The sequence below is a fragment of the Osmia lignaria genome, chromosome 16 (genome assembly GCF_051020975.1).
Source record: "Osmia lignaria lignaria isolate PbOS001 chromosome 16, iyOsmLign1, whole genome shotgun sequence".
NCBI classification, from domain to species: domain Eukaryota; kingdom Metazoa; phylum Arthropoda; class Insecta; order Hymenoptera; family Megachilidae; genus Osmia; species Osmia lignaria.
In genome coordinates, this window is record NC_135047.1 from 9,169,575 (window position 1) to 9,195,224 (window position 25,650).

The 25,650-nt window shown below is 40.8% G+C and overlaps 1 protein-coding gene and 2 long non-coding RNA genes across 8 annotated transcripts in view; 2 read left to right on the forward strand and 1 right to left on the reverse strand.

The window, feature by feature from the left end:
• LOC117601140 (uncharacterized) overlaps window positions 1-10,220 on the forward strand; it is a 34,032-nt gene extending 23,812 nt beyond the window's left edge. For 2 of the 5 annotated variants that reach the window (XR_013063613.1, XR_004580609.2), the window contains one exon: window positions 8,998-10,220. This is a non-coding gene — a long non-coding RNA (uncharacterized LOC117601140). Of the gene's footprint in view, window positions 1-8,857 lie in introns of all 5 variants that reach the window. The other 3 variants (XR_013063612.1, XR_013063614.1, XR_004580608.2) reach the window with 3 other exon arrangements.
• LOC117601142 (uncharacterized) lies at window positions 855-2,646 on the reverse strand. The gene is made up of 3 exons (XR_004580612.2): window positions 1,802-2,646; window positions 1,175-1,259; window positions 855-1,085 (listed from the first exon to the last, which is right to left on the reverse strand). It is a non-coding gene; the product is annotated as an uncharacterized LOC117601142 (long non-coding RNA).
• A 136-nt stretch (window positions 10,221-10,356) lies between the features above and the next one.
• Nckx30C (solute carrier family 24 member Nckx30C) overlaps window positions 10,357-25,650 on the forward strand; it is a 30,109-nt gene continuing 14,815 nt past the window's right edge. The window contains exons 1-3 of one of the 2 annotated variants that reach the window (XM_034317512.2): window positions 10,357-11,432; window positions 15,949-15,972; window positions 22,010-22,289. In XM_034317512.2, coding sequence (XP_034173403.2) covers window positions 10,509-11,432; window positions 15,949-15,972; window positions 22,010-22,289 — 1,228 coding nt within the window. In that variant the 5' untranslated portion in view covers window positions 10,357-10,508. Of the gene's footprint in view, window positions 11,433-15,948; window positions 15,973-22,006; window positions 22,290-25,650 lie in introns of both variants that reach the window. The other variant, XM_034317510.2, reaches the window with a different exon arrangement.

Consider the following 25,650-nt stretch of genomic DNA (forward strand, 5'->3'; position numbering starts at 1 on the left):
CTATTGTTTTCCTCTCTTTTTTTTCTTATATCGTTGATTCTGATCGTCAGTCGTTACTTTCCTTCGTTCCTCTGTTTTCTCTCAATTTCTACCTTCATCTCTCTCTTTCTCCTTCCACCAGTTTCCCAACGAATAACGTCAGTGGAGATGGAGGTGTAGGTGTAGGTGTAGGTGTAGGTGTAGGTGGTGGAGCCAAACTAGGCGGCAGACAGAGATGCTGCTAACTTTTAGGATTTCTCTTTGTAGAAAGACGCGTTTATCTCGAGCTCAAAGGCAGCTGGAATTTTTAGCCGCGTTACACCGAATACCGACGGTACTTGACTCTTTTTTTTATATATGAAAAAGTCGTCCATGAATTTCTACTATTCCAAAATTTATGCCGTTTTCCTGAACCGTTCTCACTCTACCCGTTTGCTCGAAGATTAATCGCCGAACACACACATACTGGGAGGGAAGGAAAAAAAAGGGGGACTGCGTGCACGGTTTTTCAATTATGTTTATCTTACCCTCTGGCTCGAAACAAAGCCCGTTTCACCGTTGCTCGTAATCGTTTCCAAGGTTAATCGTAACAGCCGCAACGGAAGCAACGGAAGCAACGGAAGCAACTTCGATGGCAAGTTGTTTCGGTGAAAAGCAGCTGGTAAACCGATAAGGGTGTGGGAGAGACTTGTTGAAAGTTGTCCAATCATCTTTTTTTCTTTTCTTCAATAGAGTACGATAGAAAAAGGTAAAGATTGCTTTTCAATCGGTGTGCTCGTATTCCATTCTTTCTGTTAAAATTGTTAGTTTTCAGTTACCGTTGAAGGGGTTAAGAAATGATAATTGGAGAATTTCTAAGCAAAGTAGACGAGCAACTTTCTTTCTTTCTTTCTTTCTCGGTCTTTGGTAGAAGTTGACAAGTGTGCAAAGTAACGTGGAGGTAAATTTTTTGTAAGACACGAAGAAGGAAGAGGTAGCGCGAGGGCAGCGACGAGATGACGCTCGGTCGCGTCCTCAAGAGGGCCGTTTCCGTTCTCTCCAGTGCTTATCTCCACGAATCGCGCACGTACGGCAATTTCAGCCAAATTGTTTGCAGCGAACCCCATCTGTGGATTCAAACGAGCCTATTAACGCGGGAAACTGGTTTATCCGCTTAAATTCGCGATATTACGTCAAGATCAAAGCGAATTCGTACCACGTAATCGTTTTATTATGCAAAAAGCTATGGCGGTGTTGGAAAATTCAACTTTTCTAACGTTTCTTTTCACCACTAGACAAGCCTGCAACAAAGTAGATATTTCCAAATTAATTTGTCCTTTGCATTAGAGTAAATCGTCCATGGCATTTCGAATATTCATCTTTCGACGCGATGCGACGCGACGCGACGCGACGGCCTGAAATTTTCGTGAAATTAACGAGCCGCATTTGTACCGGCACGTAATTAACACGTCGTATTCGAAACAAAGTGATTCGCAAATATTTATTAATTTCAAGTGAAAAATAGATATAATAATAGAGAGATGTGTTATAACAAGTTTCGAAAGGTTTAAAGCCTTTTAGTAGAAGAAATATATTACGACTCGATACCATGAATCGAAGAATCGCAAGAATCGCAAGAATCGCAAGAATCGATAACTTCCACCCGTTCCGTCTTCTTTATTCGAACATTGCTTCTGTTGTAGTTGGTCTGGTCTTGTACCGATTTTCAAAAATATCGACTGGTTTCGCGGATACTTTCGTCATGCAAACAGATCTCCTTACGTCGCGTCGCGTCGCGTCGTCGAGGAACGAGTAGGTACACATAACGGGTTGATTTATATACCAGGCTGCTTGGCGTAGTTTTCTTGTCGTTTCGACGAATAGATATTTTCATTTCTCTCCTTCTGAAATTGACTCGCCTCGGGGGATGCATCGCGAGCAAAAGCGAACAAGGTAAGGCAAACTGATGCAACGAGTTTGCTCGAACGGAAACGGTTTTTATTCGCCGCGCCATTTCAAACGATTATTTACGTCAGTTTGAATCGTTTCGACCGAATATTCCCAGTTGTCTCTGAAGCAACGTCGTCGTATTCGCGTCCTTACCGAATTAGGTACGCTCGAAAGCCCATCTGACGATGAGAAAGAAGAAACTTTAACCTTTCGGCTCGAAATACTTATCATTTTCACTTGATTTTCCTTTATTTTTAAAAGGAAAGAGCACTTGCTGTTTATTCCATTGGACAAGAATTTCAAGTTCGTCAACCCGTAGCCGAAAAATACTTGATTTTTTCCCCCATTAAAGACACGCGAGTCACTTCTTCTTCTCGTTCTCGTTCTCGTTCTCGTTCTCGTTCTCGTTCTCGTTCTCGTTTTCTTATTGTTCGAAAAAGCCAAAGTGCAAACACTTGGTTGCGAGACACTTGCGACCAGTTTGGCATAGGAGAAACGAGCAGTTTATTAATATTTCCACCATTTCCATTTTGCTACCCGATCCTCTGCTGCAACTTTTTTCTTTTTCTTTTTTATCTTTTCAAAATAATGTCTGAAGAATTTACTTGAATCGCCTGACGATCATTATTCTCACGATCAGTCTTCTGTATACGCTCAGCGGAATTGTAATTGTAGAAAAATTTGCATAAACTGATCTTTCAATCCAGACCAGCAGCCATCATGTTTCTTTAATTTTGCTTTTCTCTGAAAGTGTAAAACAGTCGTCAAGAGCGTCAAGACGTTGAGAAACGTTTTTTGAAATTATTTCGTTGTTGACCGTAATAAATTGTACATAATTGTGGGCCCGAGGATACTAAGAGCGGCGAGCACGCGAAAAAAATAGGACAAAAGTTTCCGTTGAAAAGAGTAAATCCGTCGCGTCGTCGGGTAGTGTTACGATGAAAAGCAAACCTTCTTCGGGTATAATTAGAAAACTTAGCGTGGCTCTGCCATTTTTATTTTGTCGCGAAAGAATTTCGACTGAAATATAAAATTTCGTTACGTGTCAGCTGACCGAGTTGTTTGTGCATTCGGAAGATATGCAAATTAAATTCGTTCCAGTTTCTTTCGTCGCGAACCTCTTCCACGCTGGCGCTGTCCTAACTTTTCTCGCTTCTGATTTCGTTCGTTCGTTCGTTCGTTCGTTCGTTCGTTCGTTCGTTCGTTCGATTACACTGACGCGAAACTGTACGCGACTCATTTGAAAATTTGGTTAACGCGATCATTCATTAGGTATTCCCAATACTCGATACCATTATGAATATGTAACCGGTTACGCGTTTAATATACACTGTTTTCAAACGTTAATCTGAATTTCGGCTTCATTTTCCACTCTATTTATGCTTCGTTGTAGAAATATCAGCAGAGGAGAGCCGATTGGCTATACGAACAACAGAAACATAAGCTGGAAATGCGTTCGAATACATGGTTATTCATTTTTTATCATCCGGATATTGTTCTTCCTATCCCTGTGACCGAACAATGTTGCTTGAAAAATCTCTACATATACGAATTCCTGAAATTTATCGATCAACGTTTATCAGAGCAGCATTTTTAACGGTCGCAGTATGTACCTACTTAAGTTGGTTTGAAAATTTTATTACAGGATATTGGAACGGTGAACGAACACCGTTTCTTGCTTTTTATTTTCCTTCTATACTTACACCTTACACATCTGGAAAAAAAGTAGAAAAAGTGTAATGCACAATATCGGATATAGGATTGATCCGTGGTTACTTTTCATCTTTGTCTCTCCGCAGTGTTGTTGCACGCACGTGGTTTTGTAGAGAGAAGACGAGAAGACGAGAAGACGAGAAGACGAGCGGCGCCACATGGAAACGGTAACCTCGGCTCGTAACTAACGATTCCCTGCTAGAGGCTGCTACCAAAATAAACTATTTATGAATCATTCCGAGAATACAGATTTTCTACTCTCTTTTTAAACGCCTCCACCTTTCGCTCCGTTTCCTCGCGGCTTCGCGCGTTCAAAACTTTATTTCGGTTTTCCTTTCGTTCGTCGTGCTTCTCTCTTTTCTCTTCTCATCCCTTTCGCTCTCCCTTAATTCTCGTAAAACGCGGTATAAGTCTTTATCATAGTCTCTCAGATCCTCTTCAACCCCGTGTTATTTAGCGAGAAAGCTGTTGCGTACAAAAAAAACGTGGAAATTGTAGGATCAAGAAAAATTGGTGGAAAAAATTGAAAACAATCCACTCGTTGTAGAAAAAAATTTATTTCAGACTATTGAAATTTGATAAAGCCAGGAGGAAAGAGTTCTCTTGCTTCTCCCAAAGAAATGATTGCTACGAGGCTACGTGGTATTCGAGGAACTGCTTTCTGACCTACGATAACTCGTGTTTCCACTAGATTTACATGGATTCCTTGCCAGAAATCAGGGAAATCAATCGTTATCACGAGGCTACAAGTTGGCAGGGGTTGTTTTTATCAGGGTGGTTGGACGTCGAAAGATGGCACCACCGATCAACACGTGAACAGCAAACAAGTAAAATTAATAATTATTGAATTTCTAAAACGGTGATCGTTGATCGTCAATCGTTGAATGATTAAATGAAATTCATGGATAATTTAATTTCTCATTAGAATAGATCTTTTCTTTCTTTTTTATCATTTATCGTTAACTATCGTTGTTAACTTTCATTTTCACAACTGATGGTAAATCGTCTTGTCTCAAACGAACTTACCATTTGGAGGAAACTTGAATGCTCCTGTGTTTTGTGCAATCAATAGTAGTAATTATGATAGTTGCGAATTATACCTGGCCAACGTCTTTGTCAGAAATAAAAGTCCGTTTAGAGAAAGATAACGATCGGTGGACAACGACGAGTACACGTTGGTATCTCGTTTCGGTGTAAATTACACGGATATGGGTCCTTACCGCATATGTTTGGCTTTACCCTGTACAATTCACCAGCCCACGTAATCCATGATCATTTGCCTGATCATAGTGTGTTTAGCAAACGAAATTTCCGTTTACGTTTGTGTCCTTGGAGTATGATTGGGATTTAATCGGTTCGTTGGCATTATTTTCTTAAGAAATTCTAAATGAAACGACGACGACGACGGAGAAACAGCTCGAAGAAGCTTTTGTGGAGCAAGCTTGGACGCATGCGTGTGACTGGGCCTGGGCCAATTTTACACCCACGCTCGTAACACACACTAGCTCGATCCACACTCGGTGTCGATAATTCTCTTTTTATCCGAGGCTAATTGTGAAACGAAACAGTGAGGATTCATAGTAGGAAGGATTGGAATAGAGATGCAAAGAGAAAGGATGATAGTGTTATAATCCTCCATCTCCTCAATCTTTCGCTGATTTTAATACTTAAGTTTGGCGCTGTCTATACCTACTTGATCAAATGGCATTCGAAAGCATTGTTATCTTCATAGCATCTGGTGTGTACATATCGTTGTTCGTGGATACGTGTTGCATTTGGTGTCCGATTCAGCTGGCACCTCTTCAAGTTGGCCTGGAAAAGGAAGGAACGGTGGCGAACGAAACGTATGCGACCACGAAACAGAGGATTTGACCATTTCGTGGCGCGTGCGCTCGTTTGCTCCAAGTCGTTTACGCATTACCAGCGCACACTCTTCTTCTATGTACGAGTGCGCACAAACTTTGAAACGATCTCATAATACCGATCATTAACGTAGTAATTCATCGGACATCTCCTCTTACACAATTCTTGTTATCGGGTTTAGAACTCTAGAACTCTAGAACTAACCACGTGAACAGAAAGAAAGGGTTTGTTTTCGCGTATACGCGGCTCAATGCGTATCCAGGATGAACCGTTTTCTTTTTTTTATCTTAACGGAGTGCGCGAGTGCACAGAAAGTAGGAGAATTTGGAACGTAGCCAACAGCGCCTAAAACGTCGTATCTGGAAGTGGAAAACTCGACTAATCGCGCGTACAGCCGCGCAAGGCCAATACGATATCTCTGTCTTTCTCTTCTTTTTCTTCTTTTTCTTCTTTTTCTTCTTTTTCTTCTTTTTCTCCCTAGGGAACAAAAGGATCGTTTCGTTCCTAGTTTCCACTGTGGATGGAAAGGGTGTGAGATGGAGTGTTCGATAGAAAGGGGCGGAGGAGAGGAGAGGAGAGAGAGACGGAGCGAAAGGTAGGAACGAATCGATGGAAAATGTTAAGAAGAACAAGAATGGTTAGATGAAAGTTGGCTGGTTCCTAGCTTAAATCGTGGCTGCACGATTTACGATGGTTTCTGGCAGCAACGTATTTGGGTCAGCACTCGTTATCGGTCGAACTTTCATGGTTTTTCCAGGACATGGAGCGTTATGTAATCGAAAAATGAGGAAAAATGAGGAAAAATGAGGAAAAATGAGGAAAAATGAGGAAAAATAATCGATCGAGAGCGTAACGAGAGCGAGACTTGTATCGTCGGGGTACAAGACGAATTTTCTGGTTGATGCTCTTCGACGGTGTGTCGTTGGGGGCACGGGGGTGAATCGACGCGGCACTGCTGTTGGTAGCAGGACGTTCGATAATGGGGGTTGGTTCCACCTTTCTAGCGGAGAGACGTCGAAACTTTCGAGGGTGGCGTAGCTTTGGTATACATATATGTATGTATGTACATATGGTATATCTAATCTGTGAATACTAGCAGGCTCTTTTGGTAGTGGGTATCTTGTACGCCTTCTGTGTACACGTGGGGTACTAGAATAGCTTCGTCTCTCGTGTTTCTGATGCGTCCGTTAATTGGATTAACATTGCCGGCTTTACTTACCTTTTTATTTCTGACCTGAGCTCCGATTGCTCGCCCAATCTTGAATTAACTGGTCTGCATTGGAACTTTGCGTCCACTTAAAACCGTTTACCATATATAGTCATCTTTTTAAAAGTTTCACCTTCAAATTGATATACCACAAATGCTATTTCACAGTACTTTTATGTCATCAAATCATTACTTACCGTATCATACCTTATTTTAAGTAGTACAATCAAATAATAACTGCGACTAGACAAGTTTTCGACGGAATCGAGTTTCTCAAATATGTCTTTTTCTTTTCAAATCTGTCATTATGCATTTCCACTATCCTACTCTATCATATGTAAATGAAGGAAAGTTTTCTTTATATTTGATTAACTCTGATGAAAGTAACATGCATGTACCCGGTTTCTACGTATCTAATTATACATTATGTATCGATATAGTATCGACCTCGAACGAATGTCATTATTATTATTATCATTGCGTCTCCCTAATGAATCTTAAAGGTGGTGTGAATAATTATACAAACTCGACGCGACGTCGTCGTGATTATCTGCTCGTTATTTCCTGATAAGGAGATTGCTTTCCTTGCAACTACTTCACGTAGTATTTTAAGAGAGTATCCTATGTTTCTCTTTTAAGGTATAAACGTTGATACTATGTATCATGTATATAGAATATAGAGTGTAAGTAAAAAGATTGCGTGGTTAAATTTGATCGTGACTAAAAGATTTGAACGTTTAGCACGGATCTCCAGACGACAAGAGAATGAATGTGCAGAGAGAAAAATGATAAATGATAAATGATAAATGATAAATGAAGGAGAATAAACGTTGACAGTGAGGTAGAGAAAGGAATTGAGATCTCCTTTAAAATTGGGCCGTGGCTTCCTTTTTTTCGCAAGAATTTTTACTCACGTGTCGGCTGACAGCTAAAACGGAACCCACGGAAAGGTGAAACGAGGCGAAAGCTCGAAAGTCTCCTCGTCACTCGCTAATAGCTCTGTAACTATTAGACTTCTTCAACATAACGAACACGCTTTATAACGATTTTAGTTCCTATGTAGTTGCGCCTGGTACCTACAAATTGTAGATTTTTCTTTCAAGCGAATAGATTTCTTTTCTGTTTTGTTAAGTATCTCTAGTGGAGAGAATCTACTTACTTGGTACAGTTAACGAGAGAATGTGGCCAACACATTGTGCAGAGCGGTCGCGTTTCGTTCGAGTGTGTTCCTTTGATTACAAAGTTTGCGTTAAGCTCGCTATTGTCGTCGCTAGGGAAACGTTGCGAATCGGATATGTGTAAGTCAGTGAATACTCGCGATAGCTACAGCTACTCCAGCATGGTAATCCTCTCGACAGACAATGCTAAACATTGAGCATTTTCATTGAAATGTTGCTTACGGTCAAATGAACGCTTACGAGGCTGAAAGTCTCTGCATCGTTGTTGTTAGATCATTTTCTTTACCCTCTATCGCGATTGCTTTAACTAATTCCAAGTTTCGACATTAGACGCCGATTTCCTCGTCTATCCTTCTTCCATGATGTCGTTCGAGAACTCGTAACTTTTATTTACCAAGTATATTAACCCCACCATTCTTTCTCAACTTTCTTCGAATCGCAATCGCGTCGTTAACACGTGGAGTAAGAATAGACATTAAAACGATAATTAATTATTAAATTGCACTTTTACTATCCGAACCTTTCAACAGTTTCTTCAGAGTTTTCTTCAACTTTTCTTTTACGCGGTTAATAATAACAATAGTACCTAATAAATTTCCATTAAACTGTGAATGAAATTTAATATACCTACCTAAAATGTAATATACTTACCTACAGTCAGAGTGAAAAATGAGTAAAGTTAATTTTCGAATTCAGACAATGTTTCTATGCTGTTGCAGTAATGATAAAATCAATTATTGTCGTATCAATTATACACTCCCTTACGACTTTGATATATCCTCCATAAAAGATGAGGTATTGGTCAACAGACGAATACAAATAACAAATCAAAGGCCTGAAAAGGATCGAATAACAGCCCTCTCTCGTCCACTCGTGAATATTATTCACAATCTCTTTCCATTAATCGACGCGTCTTTCTCTTCGATTCGCATAACAATGTCTGAAAACCGTGTAATCTTTTCTTACGTATAATCCTTATCCTTAAAAGGTGAAAGATGGATCGATTCCGCCTCAGTCGAATCTGTCCTGTTGCGAAGGTGAAAAAATATATTGTAGTATAATATATTAAAGAAGAAATAAAATGTTATGGACGAAAGGATAATAATGGAGGCGACACCCGGTATATAGGTACGGACTCGTATCGTACAGTCGTAGAGTCGACTCTCCGATATCGAGCGGAAGGCCCAGCGAGGGTTGTGCGCGCGCGCCTCCACTAACACCTAATCATCCCTCGGAACGTAAACGTACACGTACGTTTAACACAGGAATACGAAGACTCGCGCAGCTTCTCCCACCTTGTCGATCTCTACCACCTTCGCCAGGTGGCGTGGACGGGGAAGAATTTCGAGAGAAACAAGGTAAAGGCTAAGGGAGCACGCTGTGAAAGAGCGAAACGAAAGAGGGTTGGAGGGTGGTATCCTCTGGACTGTTGGGTGAAAAAGGAACGATCGCGACGACGAAAGAGAAATAGAACTAGTAGAAAAGGGATACGAATCGGGTGGAGTATGAGAAGAAAGAGGAGAAAGGGTGACACTGTGAAGAAGGAGGGACGAAGAGGAGATGTCCAATGTCGAGAGAATTGCAAGGAAGAAACAAGAGAAAAAGAGATGGTGGGAGAGACGTATCAGAGGGTGGTGGTAACGTAGAGAGAAGAGCAGAATAGGGTTGGTTCCAGTGTGCAGCGGGCGGGCATCGCGGCGGGGGCGCCGTTCTGCTGCTCCTGTATATCCATCCAGGGTTATATGCACCATCCATCGCATCCTAGCGACCACGACGGCGACGACGACGACGACGACGAGGACGACGAGGACGAGGACGACAAGAACGACGACGACAAGAACGACGACGACGACGCCGCCGGGAAGCAGGAGGAGGATGATGATATCTGGCGACATTGCTCGCGTCCAAGACTAAAAGCGACAGTTTGCGTTCACTGTCAAAGTTAGTTAGTTATCGGTAGCGAATAGAGATACGTGATTCTCGATCGAGTGATCGTAAACGATACGAGTGACATTGTTCTTACAGTAGAAAGATAATAGAGAAAATGGAAACGGAGACTGCGCCGAAGTAAAAGAAGAGGACCTAGTGAGGAAGATAAATAGTGAGAAAGAAAAAAGAATCAAAGACGGTTAACGAGGGTTAGCAAAGAGGGTGTGGAAATAATAGATAGAGGAAAGGAAAGAAATAAGAAGTGAAAGGTAGGTCCACTCTGGTCGGAGGGAGCCATCGAAGGTGGAGGAGCATGCAAGAGCAGCTCCTCAGTGTTGCAACATGACCCAGCCTTAGTAGGGTACCTCTGCTGGCGTACACCCTCCGCGCCGCGACACGATACGACACGCAGAAGGAGGCGGTGGTGGTGGTGGTGGTGGTGGTGGTGTTGGTGGTGGTGGTGGTGGTGGTGGTGGTGGTGGTGGTGGTGGTGGTGGTGGTGGTGGCGGTGGCGGTGGGGGAGGTGGAGACGACGGTGGAGACTCGAAGAGAGGTGGTGGAGGAGGAGGAACTGGACGGAGAAGAAGAAGACGAAGGAAAAGAAGGAGGAGGAGGAGGAGGAGGAGGTGGAGGAGGACGGAGGACTCGCTAACGACGGCGAACGTCCTCGAGGGTGCGAGATACCAGCACCAGCAACACCACCGACGACGATGATCGTGACAGACGGCGAACGACGTACGTGTTGGAGGAGGAGGCGCCGATTGGTGGTTGGGATAATGGTGTCGGCCCTACTGGCCCTAGTCATCGGTCCTTCGCCCATTCACGGACACAGGCCAGCACCCAACAATCCCATCATTCTTCAGACTAGCAGCAGTACGACAACAACGCCCTTGTACGTGCACCTGAATAGTACCGTCCTAATCAATGGCAACAACAACAACAACTACTACAACAACAACATCAATAATGAGGGTGTGGACGACGGTTACAACAGCACCCTTCATCATCACCATCATCAGATGGTCGGTGGTAACATGACGGAGGAAAAGGCGCCACTCTTCCCCGAAGATCTGTTTACCATCCGTCAGAGACGCGACGGTGCCGTGATACTTCACGTAATCGGTGTTGTGTACATGTTCGTCGCTTTGGCGATCGTATGCGACGAGTTTTTCGTGCCATCGTTGGACGTGATCATCGAGAAACTAGAAATCGCGGACGACGTGGCGGGTGCTACCTTTATGGCGGCTGGCGGTTCCGCGCCAGAATTGTTCACATCGATAATCGGCGTGTTTGTGTCGTTCGACGACGTCGGTATCGGCACCATTGTCGGCTCGGCCGTATTCAATATTCTCTTCGTGATCGGCATGTGTGCAATATTCTCTCGTACCGTGCTATCTCTCACATGGTGGCCCCTCTTTCGCGACTGCACCTTTTACAGCGCCAGCCTGCTTACACTCATCTTTTTCTTCCGTGACAATTATATATACTGGTACGAAGCGTTGGTGCTCTTCGGATTCTACCTGGCATACGTCAGCTTTATGAAATGGAACCAACCGATGGAGAAGCTGGTCAAAAGAATATTCTACAGGAATAAGGTGACCCGAGTTAGGTCCACCGATCAGCTGATGCCCTCGGTACGTAACATTATCTTTCCTATCTCCTTGCTAACTCGATCGATTTACCTGTCCCCTTCGATGATTCCCCTTATACTTAATCCTTGTCCTTAGAAGCGTCGCGTGACTCTGCGATCCAATGTTTCGTCTCGTTTACGGACATTGCCACGTTCGCTTTCTCGCATCGATCCCGCTTATCCCGCATACTTTTTTTCTTATACATTTTATCGAGCTTCGAGCTTCGAGCTTCAATCGAGGTCACGACATTCACCACCTTACTCTACCAATCATCATTCTCCTTGCATCTTAACCCTTTAGCCAATCAGCTATTTCTTTCTATCAAGAAATACCTACTTTGGTATTATACTAAATAGATAGATTTGTTCAAATAAACGATATGCAACGATCTACATACACGTATACGAGTCTATTACGTGCTTCTTCTACCTTTTCGTAAAATTTTCGAAAGAATCTGAAAATTTGCGCAACGTTCATCTTGATGAACGAATCCAAGCGAAAAATCGTCGTGCAAACTAACCAACTTAATTAGTACCTACACTTATCAGGTATTTCATTCAAAACCGGACAAATCGAAATCTAGAGGGGAATATAATTTCACTTTTTCGCTTTTTCGCTTTTTCGCTTTTTCGCTTTTCACGAATCGAACAATGAACGATTTAACGCTATTAGCTTGCCAATTGAATTAATATCGTTCGAATTCTGTTGCAAAGAAATAATGAAATCTGGCATTTTAACGAGTTTTCGTTTTGGCTAAAATCTAAAATCTAACATTTTTTCGTACATTCGACTGCTTGCTTTCCAGTAACAAAGCATTGCTGAATCTAATAAATACAATAACCTGGTTAATTAGTTGCTTTCAGTGAAACTTTTGCATTATTGCAAAAAATATGAGCAGTGAACTCGATAGTTATGGATTCACGATAATTATAATATTGTATGTAGTTATTTTCAGAACGATTCTTTTTCTAATTTTACTCGATTGATTTGAACACAACACCAGCAAAAATGAGAAAGATGGATAAAAATTGATGACTCGATCGGTGTAATCCACGATCGATCAGTCGAGTTTCATTTATCAAACGGTTTTTCGTTTCCAAAATCGAGTACATAGATCTAGTAAAGAAGGGAAGAGTGTTAGAATGACCTCTCTAAATGACATGTCATTTCTGCTCTTTAAATTCTTCAGAAATTGTGCAGTGATAAAGGTAAAATGCTGAGCAAACGATGATCATCTATTGTAGATTCTAGAAATAAAGTCGGAGAAATCTGACGAGTTAGGGAGGCAATCTCGTTTCTTCTTCTTCTTCTTCTTCTTCTTCTTCTTCTTAAAATCGATCGATCGATTCGAGTGTCTTGGAGTTGAACGAAAGGACGATAGAAGGATTGCGATGAGGAGGATAAATATCTGCTGGCGACGTGGAAAGATCTTATCGAGTGCGTACCTCAATGTTTGAGAATTGGGACAAAGGCGTTAATCTGACCGTGTTGGAATCTTTGTGCCACTTTTTTGCGACCCGATTGTCTATGGACGCGGAAGAAAGCCATAGAGAGAGAAAGAGCGAGTCTGGAACACTTGACTAGGCTTACTATGCGATACGAAATAGGACGATTTCTTCCTTTCTTTTAGCTCTCTGAATTGTTTCGTGCAAAAATTCTCTCTTTAAATTCTCTTTAAATGAATGGAAAGTCAGACGATTCTTACAAATAATTTCGTTTACAATAAAATTTCATCGTTGTTTCTTTTATTCCTTCGGTTCGGTACGATTACGTTTTCATAGTAACACATTTCTCTTCACGCTTTTAAGAAGATGAATTCAGAGTTAATTGCGTTATCAAGAACTTGCTGTCGTGAGACAGTAAGGCAGTAAACCTTTTTTTAATATTTTTTTTTCTTAACTAGTCACGACCGCATAAGAAATACTGACAATCAGTTCCGAAAGCAAACAGCATTCTTCAATTTCATTGCCACTCTTTGATCGTTGTATTGGTTGCTAAATGCAGCACGTGGTCAGTGTTGTCCTCTGATTGGAACGTTCCTTCACTATGTGGCTATTGCCCTGAGAGGCGTAATTCAATTGCCCTTGGCAACCGATTGCTCCGAGCGAGAAAATAGCTGTTCTCTGGTCATTGAATTACCCATCTCTGTACAATGCTATCGTCAGTTCATTGTCATTGTTATTTCCATGATTTCTCTTGTCACTGTTCGGTGTAAATAGAAAGAAATTTCTCTACCAATACCGTGGAACGTGTTAATATCGTGGGTTAATATCGATGTCAATCAGGTACAGATAATTCTCTTATTGACACTGATTTGCGATTGCTGAAAATGGAAGGGCTTGCAGGCTAATGACTGCATAATCGTATGCAGATAGTTTATCCTCACGTACCATGATATTAAAAAAATGTTATTTTGTTAAATCATAAGAATTTGTTTCAATTTAAAAATATTTCCAATTATAGATTTGTATGATTAAAGAAGCAGGTCACGATGAAGCAATCGGAAGATTAAAGGTTTAATTATTGTAATAATGCGTGTCGTCGAGCGGAAAGGTATTTTCGCGAGTAGTTTGAAATTCACGTTTTCTTTTTTTATTTCTGCAAAGATTTTCACAGATAACAGAGGATTCAATAAGTCGCGAAGATAGAAAGGGAATGGGAGTAGAAAAGAAAAACGAAATGTTCGTCGGTGGTTGTACTCTCGTGCCTCCTCTCGTCGTCATCATCATCATCATCATCATCATCATCATCATCATCATCATCATCATCATCATCTTTTCCATCTTTTGCTGCTTCCAGTTGGTGAAATCTTTCTCCTCGGGGCAAGTTACGGCATTGCAGTGTGCAAAGGCCCTCCACCCATCGTCGAATCGATTCGACAGAGGCCCTTCCAACGCTTAACCTCGCCACGACGATATACAACCACCGACGTCCGGGGATCGTGCACCCTCTCCTACTCTCTCTATCTCTAACACACACACACACACACACGCTCCCTCTGTCTCTCTTTACTCTTTGCGTTATATAAAACGTACGTACACTGATCAAATGCACGCTCGAGTTACCAGCAATTTACCTACAAAACCCGATTGACCGAACGAGAACCCAAGTTTCGACAGTCCTTTGTAAACAAGGGGGGAGAGGATCTGATGTTGATGATATAATTAACTAAAATAGAAAACGTTTAACCAAAGGAAACGTTTCAGAAACATTAGACTAACAGCGATAAAAATGTTTTACTTTTAATCCTGCTTTTCCCGCCGTCTATATCGTACGAAATTACAATTAGTTTCATTTATTTATCCTCCAATTAAGGATACTCGTAGCTCTGCGTTTTCGTACAATTAACTCGTACCGTTAATTTTTAAAACGATCTTTTTCAACAATTATTGTTCCAGCATCGTTTTAAAGAAATAGAAATAGAAAGAGAAACAGAAAAAGCACACTATTTTCGAGTCTGTTTATTTGAGACTTGATTGTACTAGCAAAGCGGAGGGTGCTCGAAACGAAAATTGTTTCAATTGCGGGGCATTGCAGTGTTTGAAAAGTATTTTCATCCGTTAACGATAACGCTCGGTCGAGATTCTTTTGTCGAGTTATCGATTCGCGCTTGGAAATTTGTCTCTCGTTACCTTGACCAATGACATTTCTACGCTTTTCAGAAAAACCGAATGCATTTTCGGCGCTCCCCTTTGTTCGGGAGTGCGTGTTCGGAAACGGATCGATCCATCTATTATCACGCGATACTTGGAACTAACTCGTCTTGCGTTTAAAAAGAAACAACCAAGAAGATAGATTCCCGCTCTTGAAAATTGCTAAGTATATGTATACATATTAGGTCGTTGCATATCAAATATGACATAAAAGTACTGTGAAATAATACTTATTTAGAGTCTAGATAATATAAAATGAAATTTAGCCGTGCGAGATAGGCTTTCAAATGGAAAATTATTATTCATAATCATCATCACGATCATCAAAACAGCTGAAAACCACCACGATCAATCATTCAGTTATAAAAATCATTCGTGTTGTTGTTACCTGTACAACAGCCTCCTTGCTTTGCAAGCTGTCGCAAAAAATAAAAGAAATAAAAAGCAAATTGCAATTCCATCGTATCAATCGAAGGTTGCGAATCCTTTTTTTTTTTTTTTTTTTTTTTTTTCCATTGTGAAGCTGGTATGAATAACTTATCGTTAAGGGTTAATGGGTTAATGTGTTAATGGGTTAATGGGTTAATGGGTTAATGGGTTAATGGGTTAATGGGTTAATGGGTTAATGGGTTAAAGGGTTAAAGGTTAACGGAGTCGCAACCATCGAGCTTGTTACGATGCTATAATATCCAGCTTTTCCTAGCGTCTGATTTTTCTGCACAACTCGATGTAAACGCTTCCGCGAGCACTGTGTATTGTCTGCCGATTGTGATTGTATGCCGATTAGCGAAATCACAAATCATCAATGCTAAACAATTAATTGATTGTCGTTACTGTGATTGTAACTGGGTGTTTCTTGCTTGCAGCACCAGAGCGCCGCCCAGGCATTGGTGAGTCGCATGTCTCTATCTCTTTCTTCTTTCTACTTTCTTCTTTCTTCTTTCTTCTTTCTGTCGCGTCTCATCATCGTTTACAAAGGAGAATGGTAGAAAATAAAGAAGCAAATAATGAAAAGAATTATGTTTCATAAATTAATTCTTATCACTTGTACTTGTACCATTCTTCTTTTTCTATTGGCTGCTAAACTTATGTTTAATGAAACAACAATACCTACCGTCACTAACTTATTATTCATGATTTTAGCAATCAAGAAATCAACTTGCATGACTCTGTGTCTGATATATTGTCACCTCGTGTGCCTTTGATCAATATGTTTCTTCATCGCAGCAGAAATGAAGGGGAAGGTTTGAAAAGTCGCACAACCCTCGTTACATTTCCCTGAAAGCCTTTCGCTCAACAGTTCTAATCGTAGTACATATGTATATATTATATATGTATATGTATACATATACAGCCCCATCGAGTCCCCTACATTCTACATAGTTCAGGTCTCGTCTATTCTCCTCTCTTCTACTCTCTCATCAAACAGCCATCGTTGATCAGGATGCAACCAAGTCGTTTCGCGCATGAGAAATGGCAGCTGCAACGGAAAAAAGAATCGTTTATTCGTGTCCTCAACCCCGTTTCCGCATATAATAGATAGGTGTTGATAAATATGTATACATACACCATGATGACTGCTTGAAAGTGCTTGGTCGTGCAATTCCATTTCATTCGATAACAGTTCCATTCGAACTCGGACGGAGAAGAAAATTTGTACAAATTGTCTAATTGTAAGTCATACAAGATCCAAATGAGATCGAATCGCGATGAAACTGGCAAAAGTGAGTAAAACTCGTGTAATTGCAGTGTTATCGGTTCCGATAGCCGATTCTTAGATTCAGAAGTTCCTCTCAAGCGTTTCTGTCGAATCTAAATAACACTTTGCAGTTGATTATCCTAGTTCGCCGAGACGGAAATCCTCGTAATCAAAGTCCACCTTCCCTTCCACCTTTCGAAATGTTTCCGCCACGATTTTTCCTCGTTACAGAGCTCACTATTCCAATCGCTAAGTTGAAACGAAGAAAATTCATTCTCTATAATTTCCACTTATTTTTAAACGAGATAGCATCGCGTTCTCGGTTATATTGTACGTATGTGTAGAGAAAACGTTGCATTACGAGCAACAATATCGTCGAACGTGTATGATAAAAGTCTGAATTATCCATTCGGTGTTGTTCCACTTTTTACTCCATTTCGTGGACAAGTTTATTCGATACAGTATACATTCGAACGAAAACAGCATCGATTGAATTTTTCATTTCAACATCCAATATCCAACAATGCTATCTTTACTTACAGGAGTTATTATTAGAAATTACATAAAGCAATTATTTATAATTTATCCGCTGTGAAATATTCGGTAGGTAAAAATAGAAGGAAGGAAAGTTGAAAACTGACGATGAAAGTAGCATAGAAAAGCAGTGAATCGAAGTGAGTAGTATACGATTCGATTAATTATTTACAAGTTCTCTAGCCGAGTGCATGCTAGACCACGTTAACACACACACACACACACACTGTGTATTTGACGTTTTAATATTAGCTGCTTGTTCCATTCATGCCGTAAACAAGCTTCTGATTCACTGACGTCCTGTAGACAACATCCGGTTTTCTCCTCTGAACAATTTCATTGAGAACCAACGCGTGGTTGATTCAAATAGTAAAAGAGTTTTGCTACGTTACAATCGATTTCCTGTTAAAGTTTACTTCGGCTCATTTACCATCGACGCTGAAATATTTGAAACATTCCTGCAATTACGTCAATCTAAAGTTGGAAAGAAAGCATCGTGGAGATAGGTGACTATCTGTCAGTAGCACGCAGTGAAACTCGTTTATTTTTCAAGTTTACCCGCTGCTTTTCGAACTGGTCGTATTGCGAGCTTGATCGACCCTTCTTTATCGACATCCAACTGACAATGAAAGGTCTGAAGAACTGATTGGCTCGATTAAATCGACTGCATAAATAACACAAGTTACAATTTTTGAAACGTTGAAGAAGACCAATTGTCAATTTTATCCAGTGTTGGACAAGGCACGCGGCTGAAAAAGTTTGTTTTATTCGAACCAAAGCGACGTCGCGTCCTTGGTGAGTTGCAGCAAAAGATGTCGGCGACAATCGAGTACCGCCGCGCCTGATCATCATTGTTCAAATGCGAGACGAAGAAGCGAGTTCGAGCTCACTTGGCCTACTCGCTGCGTTTCCCTAGCTCTGCACTCTTGAAATATTGCCAGCAACGATAAACGCCTACGCTTTCGTTCAATGCTGCTCTGCTGTTACCAGGTTGCACGTGAAAATAGAAGAAAAAAAAAGATATATGTACAGTACATACGTGTGCCTCTGTTGAAGAACGAGAATAACTACATACTTTGTTTGCTGGAGCTGGTGACATTCTTTTAATTGTCATTCTTGATTGTCACGTGGTTATCGACAGTGCAACACCATTTTGTATGTAATAGAAGAACAGGTATTTGCCATGAGATACTGCTCAACAACAACTTAGTAGTTTACACACCAAAAACTGTATTTCCATCTCTGTCCCCGGAAAAAAGTCTAGAAACCAGAAGATATTTCTATCACTTGACACCTCCTTGTCCCTACCAATGGTTGAGTATAATTAATTGTAATGCTCTTACCGATAACAGGTACACCGATGTCTTGTTTCTTGTTAAATGTGCTTCGTCAAATATGACAAATATCCGAGAACCATTTCAGAGCGAAATCTGTTGATCGATTCTTTTTTCATCTTTTCGTATACGTATATGTAGACATAAAAATGAAATGAAATGAAATAAAATCATTATTCGCTCTTGAACGCGTGTCCCTCTTATCTCGTCGCGTCGAGTCTCTAGCACACACGTACGGTGTTAATTGTGCAGAGACCTCGCTGAAGCTGGTCCCGACTCATTTGTCGACCACCCTTCTTCGTTATTCTTTTCTTCCGCCGCGCACGAGCTTACAGTTTTCTTTCTTTTTCTTTCTCTTTTTCACCCGCGCGAATCTAGGGTAAGGTCAGGGCTTCTGTTACCTGACGTTTGCAGGACACGTGAGCGCGGATATATGCCGGTAGCACGAACACGCTTGGAAATGTCGTAAAACTGAGCGAATGACGTTTACACCCGGAATATGTGGGTTAAACTTTCGAAGACATTGTGTGGCCATATTTCCTGCACTCTCCTCCAGAGGGACATCCGGAACAGCTACCACTTGCTTATCTCGTAAGCTTTCAGAATGCCCTGGTGAGTTGCATTTCGCTTAACGACTAAAATAACGTCGTTGAAATCCATAAAACAGATTTAAACAGGAAAGGAAATTGAACCTCTCAACATCGTCGATCTGGTTTACGATCGTTATTTTATTACTGCATGCATGTATTAATAAGTTGACCAACAACGACGCGATCCGATTTATGTATAAAGTTTACAATTGTTCGTGGAGACTAGCTTTCGATTCAGTTCGATGCTAGCTTGGGAAATGTCCAAGTTTAATCGCGTCTTATTAGAATTCGATTTTTCTTTTCATAAACTTGATAATATATTAACATTTTTGAAAAGATACCAGCTACGAGAAAGCCGTAGTGTTCGTTGAGAAATTTCAAATTGAAAAGGCGAAACACGCACGGTGGGGGGTAGTAGAGAAGGAGGAGGTTACTTTTCGTGCACTTTGCTTAACGTTATTGTCAATTTCGTGCTGAAAAAGGGATCGACGAAATAAATGGCCACGCCCATTTTCGTTATGTAATATAGTATCCGTTTTAAAGGGTGCAACCCGTCACGATACGCCTGTCGAATATTATTCCCCTCTATTTATTAAGCTTCGATTCTCTGTTTCTTGACAATTTTTTCGCTCTTCTTCACACGCATATTTTTTCATTCTACTCTAGCTATGTTATACTATTGTATATGTACAATAGATAATGATATAACAATATTTTCACGAGAAAATGTAATATCAATCGGAATTTACCAGAGTAAAGCAGAATTTCCAGGCTGAAATCTCTTCCCGTGGGATTCTGCGACCGATGCGATGTAACAAATTCGATAAAATAAAATGATAAGGACAAAGGTCGGTGACTGTTTTTTCCCGGTGAAAATCGAAATCTCGTGAAAAATACAGATATGGCTTAACTCTTTTTAACCGTTTTGCTGTGAAAGTCCATTGTATTACTATATGTATAATAATGATTTGTTATTTATTTGAAAGCTTTGAAAACGAATCTATTAAGAAATTTCTGCTTTTTCTTCGTTTATCATTGGAATGTCAGACGGTTGATACGTTAAATATCTTAAATCCTCTTATTGTTAGCTAAACAGAGAGATCTCTATCTGGACCGGTAGGGTGGTTTTCTGAGTTTTCTGCTGGTTTAGCTTTACTAGAATTCCGCAGACGTGGAAATATGCACGTCTCATTGTCAGTGGGTTGTGGAAACTTTTGCCAATTTTTGGCAATGATCCCTGAAAGTTCGTGCCGTTCGGATAGAGCGAATCCACCACTCGACCCACTGTTCCACTCGAGATCCTTTAACCTGTTCCTGCTCGAACTCGTAGAATTTTCAACAGCCGGAGTAAATACCGACTGTCACAGGAACAGTCAGCGGAAATCGAAAGACGTCTCTCTCTGATCGAACATAATTTAAAACAGAGGAGATGAAAGAAGGCCACAGCGCTAAAGGTACAGCGCTTTCACTACTCTGACAAATATTAGATAGAATTCTTTTTTTTATTATTAGTTTTCCTCACTAATAAAATGATTATGCCTAACTTTGTTGTGTCTAACTTTGTAAGATGTTGATTCAGTACCGTTCTTTCAGTTCTATTAGGTCTGGTTGTTTCATATTCATCTCTTGTGCAATCGTAAAGAACTTGTTTGAGTTGAGTTGATTTTCTATAAGAAACCAATGGGTAGAGAGTTGAAAAAATGATTACTTTCCATCTATAATTGAATGTATGAAATTCAGTTGGCGGCGAACAATGGGGAAGAAGACCTTGAGGGAAATTCGTAACTCGTAAGAAACGGTATACATATGTAGGTACCATTGCTATTTCCTCGCCGAATTTCGCATTCATACGAGCGAAGCTTTTCAACGACCGCCTATTATGTAGTCTACCGGGTATTTTTCTTCCAGCCGAAATTACTTTTTACCGCGTCAACGCGTCGCACTACTCGTTGTCACTCCTACTTTATTTAGCATCGAGCAACCCAACAAAATATTCTATTATATATGTATACCTAGGTATACATAGGTAGGTACTCGTACCACACGACAAAGAAATCCAATCTGACTCTGTTCTTACGTCATTTTCGCCTCGTGTATCATCCGTATTTTTCTCGTTCTTTAGAAAGTTTCCGCTCTGAATGATTAGGTAAAAAGATTTTCCACTCTTTCAATTTGATTCTCCTCTATTTCAAGGTATTTTTTATTAAAATTGATATTCTCTTGTACCGAAACAATGGTGGTAAAACAGCTCATTCACGGAGCGAGCTTCTTTCTTCTTCAGTCCCAAAGGAAGGAATAATAAAGTTATAGATAAGTACTCTGTACAGTATGTACAATATCTAGCCAGCAGACCAAAATCGTTACCTACTACACTGTCATCTAAACAAATCTTGGTTTCATTATTATTATTATTATTATCATCGTCTTTGTCAGCCAAGCAACTTAAGTACTTTACACACAATCTGTTACCGTTACCGTTGACCATCGATTGATTGCCTACCATACTTGACTCTGTTTAAGACTTGTACATCGTAATATGTAGTAGCTATGTAGTAGATGTTTACCTCTGCGGGTTTGAACCTTACCTTACATTATCTTACCATGATATAGGTAGAATATTAATCGTAGATGAAAAATGTAGAAAAAGGAAGTGAAAGTGAAAGTGAAAGTGAAAGTGAAAGAAAATTGTAGATAGATGTGTAACGATAAATGAAAATGAGAATGGAGAAGTTTAATATTGAGAGACGAAATGACGTGTGTGTTCCAGCAGCATCCGAACGCGACGAACAGTAGCGAGACGAGCGTGGGTGGCGTGTCGGGTGCATGCGGAAACAGCGGCATACCGGTGAGCGGAGAAGCCGGGTGCAGCAGCAGGGGTGGCAGCAGCAGTGGTGCTGCCGGTGGCACGGCCGGACAGGGCTGCGACCAGGGAGGCCACGGTGGTGGTCCCTCGTCTCATTCCAGGGAGAGCCACGCCAAGTTCAGGCACGGCCTGTTACAGCTTATGATCCACACAATCGATCCGCTCCACGACGGTCAGTCCCGCGCCGGTATACCAACTCCACACTCTATCACTCTCGCTTGCTGCTTTGCCTTTAGCGCTGATCAGCACGCTCTTAGCTGGTAGTTTAATCTTAAACGTTAACTTAACCATTTCCTTTTCCTTTTCCTTTTCCTTTTTTTTTCGATATAATACTTGTGAAATACGTGCAACTGGATCAATCTGGACGATAGAAATTACATTTCTACTTATGGAATGATCCACTATATAAATATTTGAAAACGAATTCGACGTGCCATCGCGTCGATTCAGTAGCTTAACGTTTGATATTTTCACTACAAGTACCTGCATAGTTCAGTTGGCATTAACCCTTTCTATGACGAACCAGCAAACTTTGTCAGACAAAAATGCTTTTAAATGTAGAGTCGTGCGAATATTTATCAAGAGTTTCAGGGGCTCTATCGACAGGCAGGTCAAGCCAGAAACTCTTAACCCAATACGATGAAACGTATCGGAAAATGTTCCCTTCCCCAAGAAGCGAGAGTAACGTTTCAGTAACGTACTTACCATTTTACAAGTAGACAATTCCAGAGTAGACAAATTTTTCAAACAAACTTGGATTAACTAACTAAAGTTAGTCGAAAGTAGGTAAAGATCTGTTTCTAAAGTGATAAAAAGTTGTTTAATCTTATAAGAATTTTCCATCGAATAGATTGATTTATGTAAACGAGCTTCTAAAAAAGATGGTGGCACTTGCATTTTTCGTCCAACTGTATTGGTTAGTTGCATGATCGATAACTGTATATCTTTCGCTTTTTACCTACCACGTAATCAAGTACCTGAATTGAGGAGGCCTATAGTGAAAATCAGTAGAACGATATTCGTTCTAAAGAAGAAAAGGTTCATGTCATAATCTCGAGTTTCAGCCTGGAAAACGTAAGAAACGTTTACTTGGAGAGAACCAAGTAAAGAAGATTCTTGGCTATCTATCTGTAACCTCATTAGCGACCGAAGAAACCACGCGTCCTTGAGATAGCAAAACGAGACTTGTAGTACAGAAACGCGCTTAGTGTATCGACTAGCAGCGATGGGGTCAACAGATTAAACAGCCAACGATACGATTCGACACTGACTGGTGAATAAATTGTGAATAGGTACATATTGCGGCGCTCGTTTCACTGACGCCTCTGGTTCTTTATGTATTTATATGTCCACGTCCATGTACTATGCTGATCGCAATGAAAGAATCCAATCCGGGATATTATTTTTTATACATGGCTAAGCGACCTCTGCAAAGTTGATGTTTGTCACCGGACGTGTAATAACGAAAGATCAGCTCGATAAACGATAACCTTCCTCCTATTGTTCCAATAATTGCACCATTTCTTCTTTTTTTTTTTTTCTTGATACCAACAAAAATGGATTATGATGGTAATTACTCTTCTTTTATCGTTACAAATGTTAACAACGATATTAAGAGTTGCAAGTTTGATTCGTAGATGAGTTTGTCCGAAATGAAGCGGGACGAGTGTTAGTTTGGATTCGAATCGTGAAATGTGCCCATAGGCCGTAGGTCGTACGTCCGTAGTCCGTAGGGTAAAGGATTAGTCCTTCGTAAAGGAGAATCGCGTGAGTTTTCGATCGTTTCACGGCCGAGAAAATTTCTACCAGTGTCAGTCGAAGAGAGAAAGAAAGCGTTTGTTAAACTTACGAAGGAAACACGAGCGGATCGCGGCTGGCGTGATCGATAGGAATCTTAATCCAAAAGGTAACCGGATAATCTCGACGTTGAAATTGATTTTCGACCTGTACACGTACGCGTACCGGAGTCTAGTCGGTTATATAAATGGGTCAGGTCACACGCGAGAATGAAAAGAAAAGGCCGGTTATTATCAGTTGGACAACTTTTTTTTCCATTCTAGCCTTAACCTTCGTCACGGATAAATTTATTAATAAGGGAGGAAAGAATCGTTATTAGAATCGTTACGTTCTACTATCGAATATACATAATTTAAGCAATAAGTCACCGCGACGCGACAATTTGATCCAGATTCTCGTTTGAAATCCTCCAATCGATCGGTGGGGCTATACGTATGTCTTCTCCTTTTCTTCTTTCTCGTTCGCTGTCTCGGTCAACGAGAGAACATCATTAATCTCGGATTGCGTGGGAATCGGTTCAATACGTGATTTCCGTTCGATATCCTCCCAACACGACTGTGTTTTTAAGCGTGTACCGGTCTTGTTTGTGTGCCACAACTCGATCGTTTCATCCAGAAACGAGAAACTTTTTTTTTTTTTTTTTTCTAACAACCGTCTATTTCTCTTGTTCGCATTTTTCCCAGTCGCTCGACGAAGTTAAAAACAAAAAACGTTGGACTGTTATGTTGGCTCGATCGGAGAAGAGTCTTGCCGGAACGCGTTTTCAAGCACACATCCACGAGGAACGATGGTGAGTGGCAAACGTGTATCGAGACCCTGACCTAGAAAATGTCGGCTATCGATCGTAACCAAGCGAATCCACCACGCTCGTCGGGGCTCGCCTTCCTTCCTTCCTTCCTTCCTTCCTTCCTTCCTTCCTTCCTTCCTTCCTTCCTTTTCTCTTACTTTTCCCGAACTCTTTAACTCCGTGCCTTTAACGTCATCGAGACATCACCTTGCGGCGATATGGCTATTTTTTACGCCATTAGACTTTCGGGGTTAATAGTCCTCACTCTGGTCTATGTCTTTCTTCGTTCACCAAAGTGTTTAAGCTGTTTTTCGAGGATACTATAAAAACTTGTAAGTATTTCCTCAGGAAACACCCTGAGAAGAGTGTCAAGAAAGTTATTGGATACTAAAATCCAATTGTCCTGATCTGATGTGTCCGCTCTCGAACATATTTGTGATCTAAAGGTTAAATGACAGGTCATCGAATCAATTAACGAAGGAGGTAGTGAAAGTTCGCCAGGCGGTTGTCTCCTTTCGAATTTTCCTTTTTAATGAGAGAGAACGCGAAGAACAAGAAGGGGATGGAAAGTTGAGAATGAAGGCTGACATTTAGGGCAAACTTTCAGCGTTCTTCTGTAAATAGAACGAAGAAAGGTGCAAACTAGGCGACGAGAATTGAATAACGATACGAACGAGCACGTTAACCACCGGAGACACTTTTCTTCGCGTTCAAAGACTAGAGGAGCATTAAAAGGAGGCGGCTCAATTTGTTGATATCATCCCCAAAGTGATGAGGAATGAAGCAATCACGAGCAAATAACTTGGATGACGAATTGAAATTGTGTAAAAGAAAAGGTAAAAGAAAAGAAAAATAATATGAGAGCGTTTAATAAACGGTGTCGAAGCAATTAGGCGTAACTAAAAATTGAATCGGAAAAATCATCAAGAAACACGGTGAACTAGATGACCTTCGGTCGACGAGC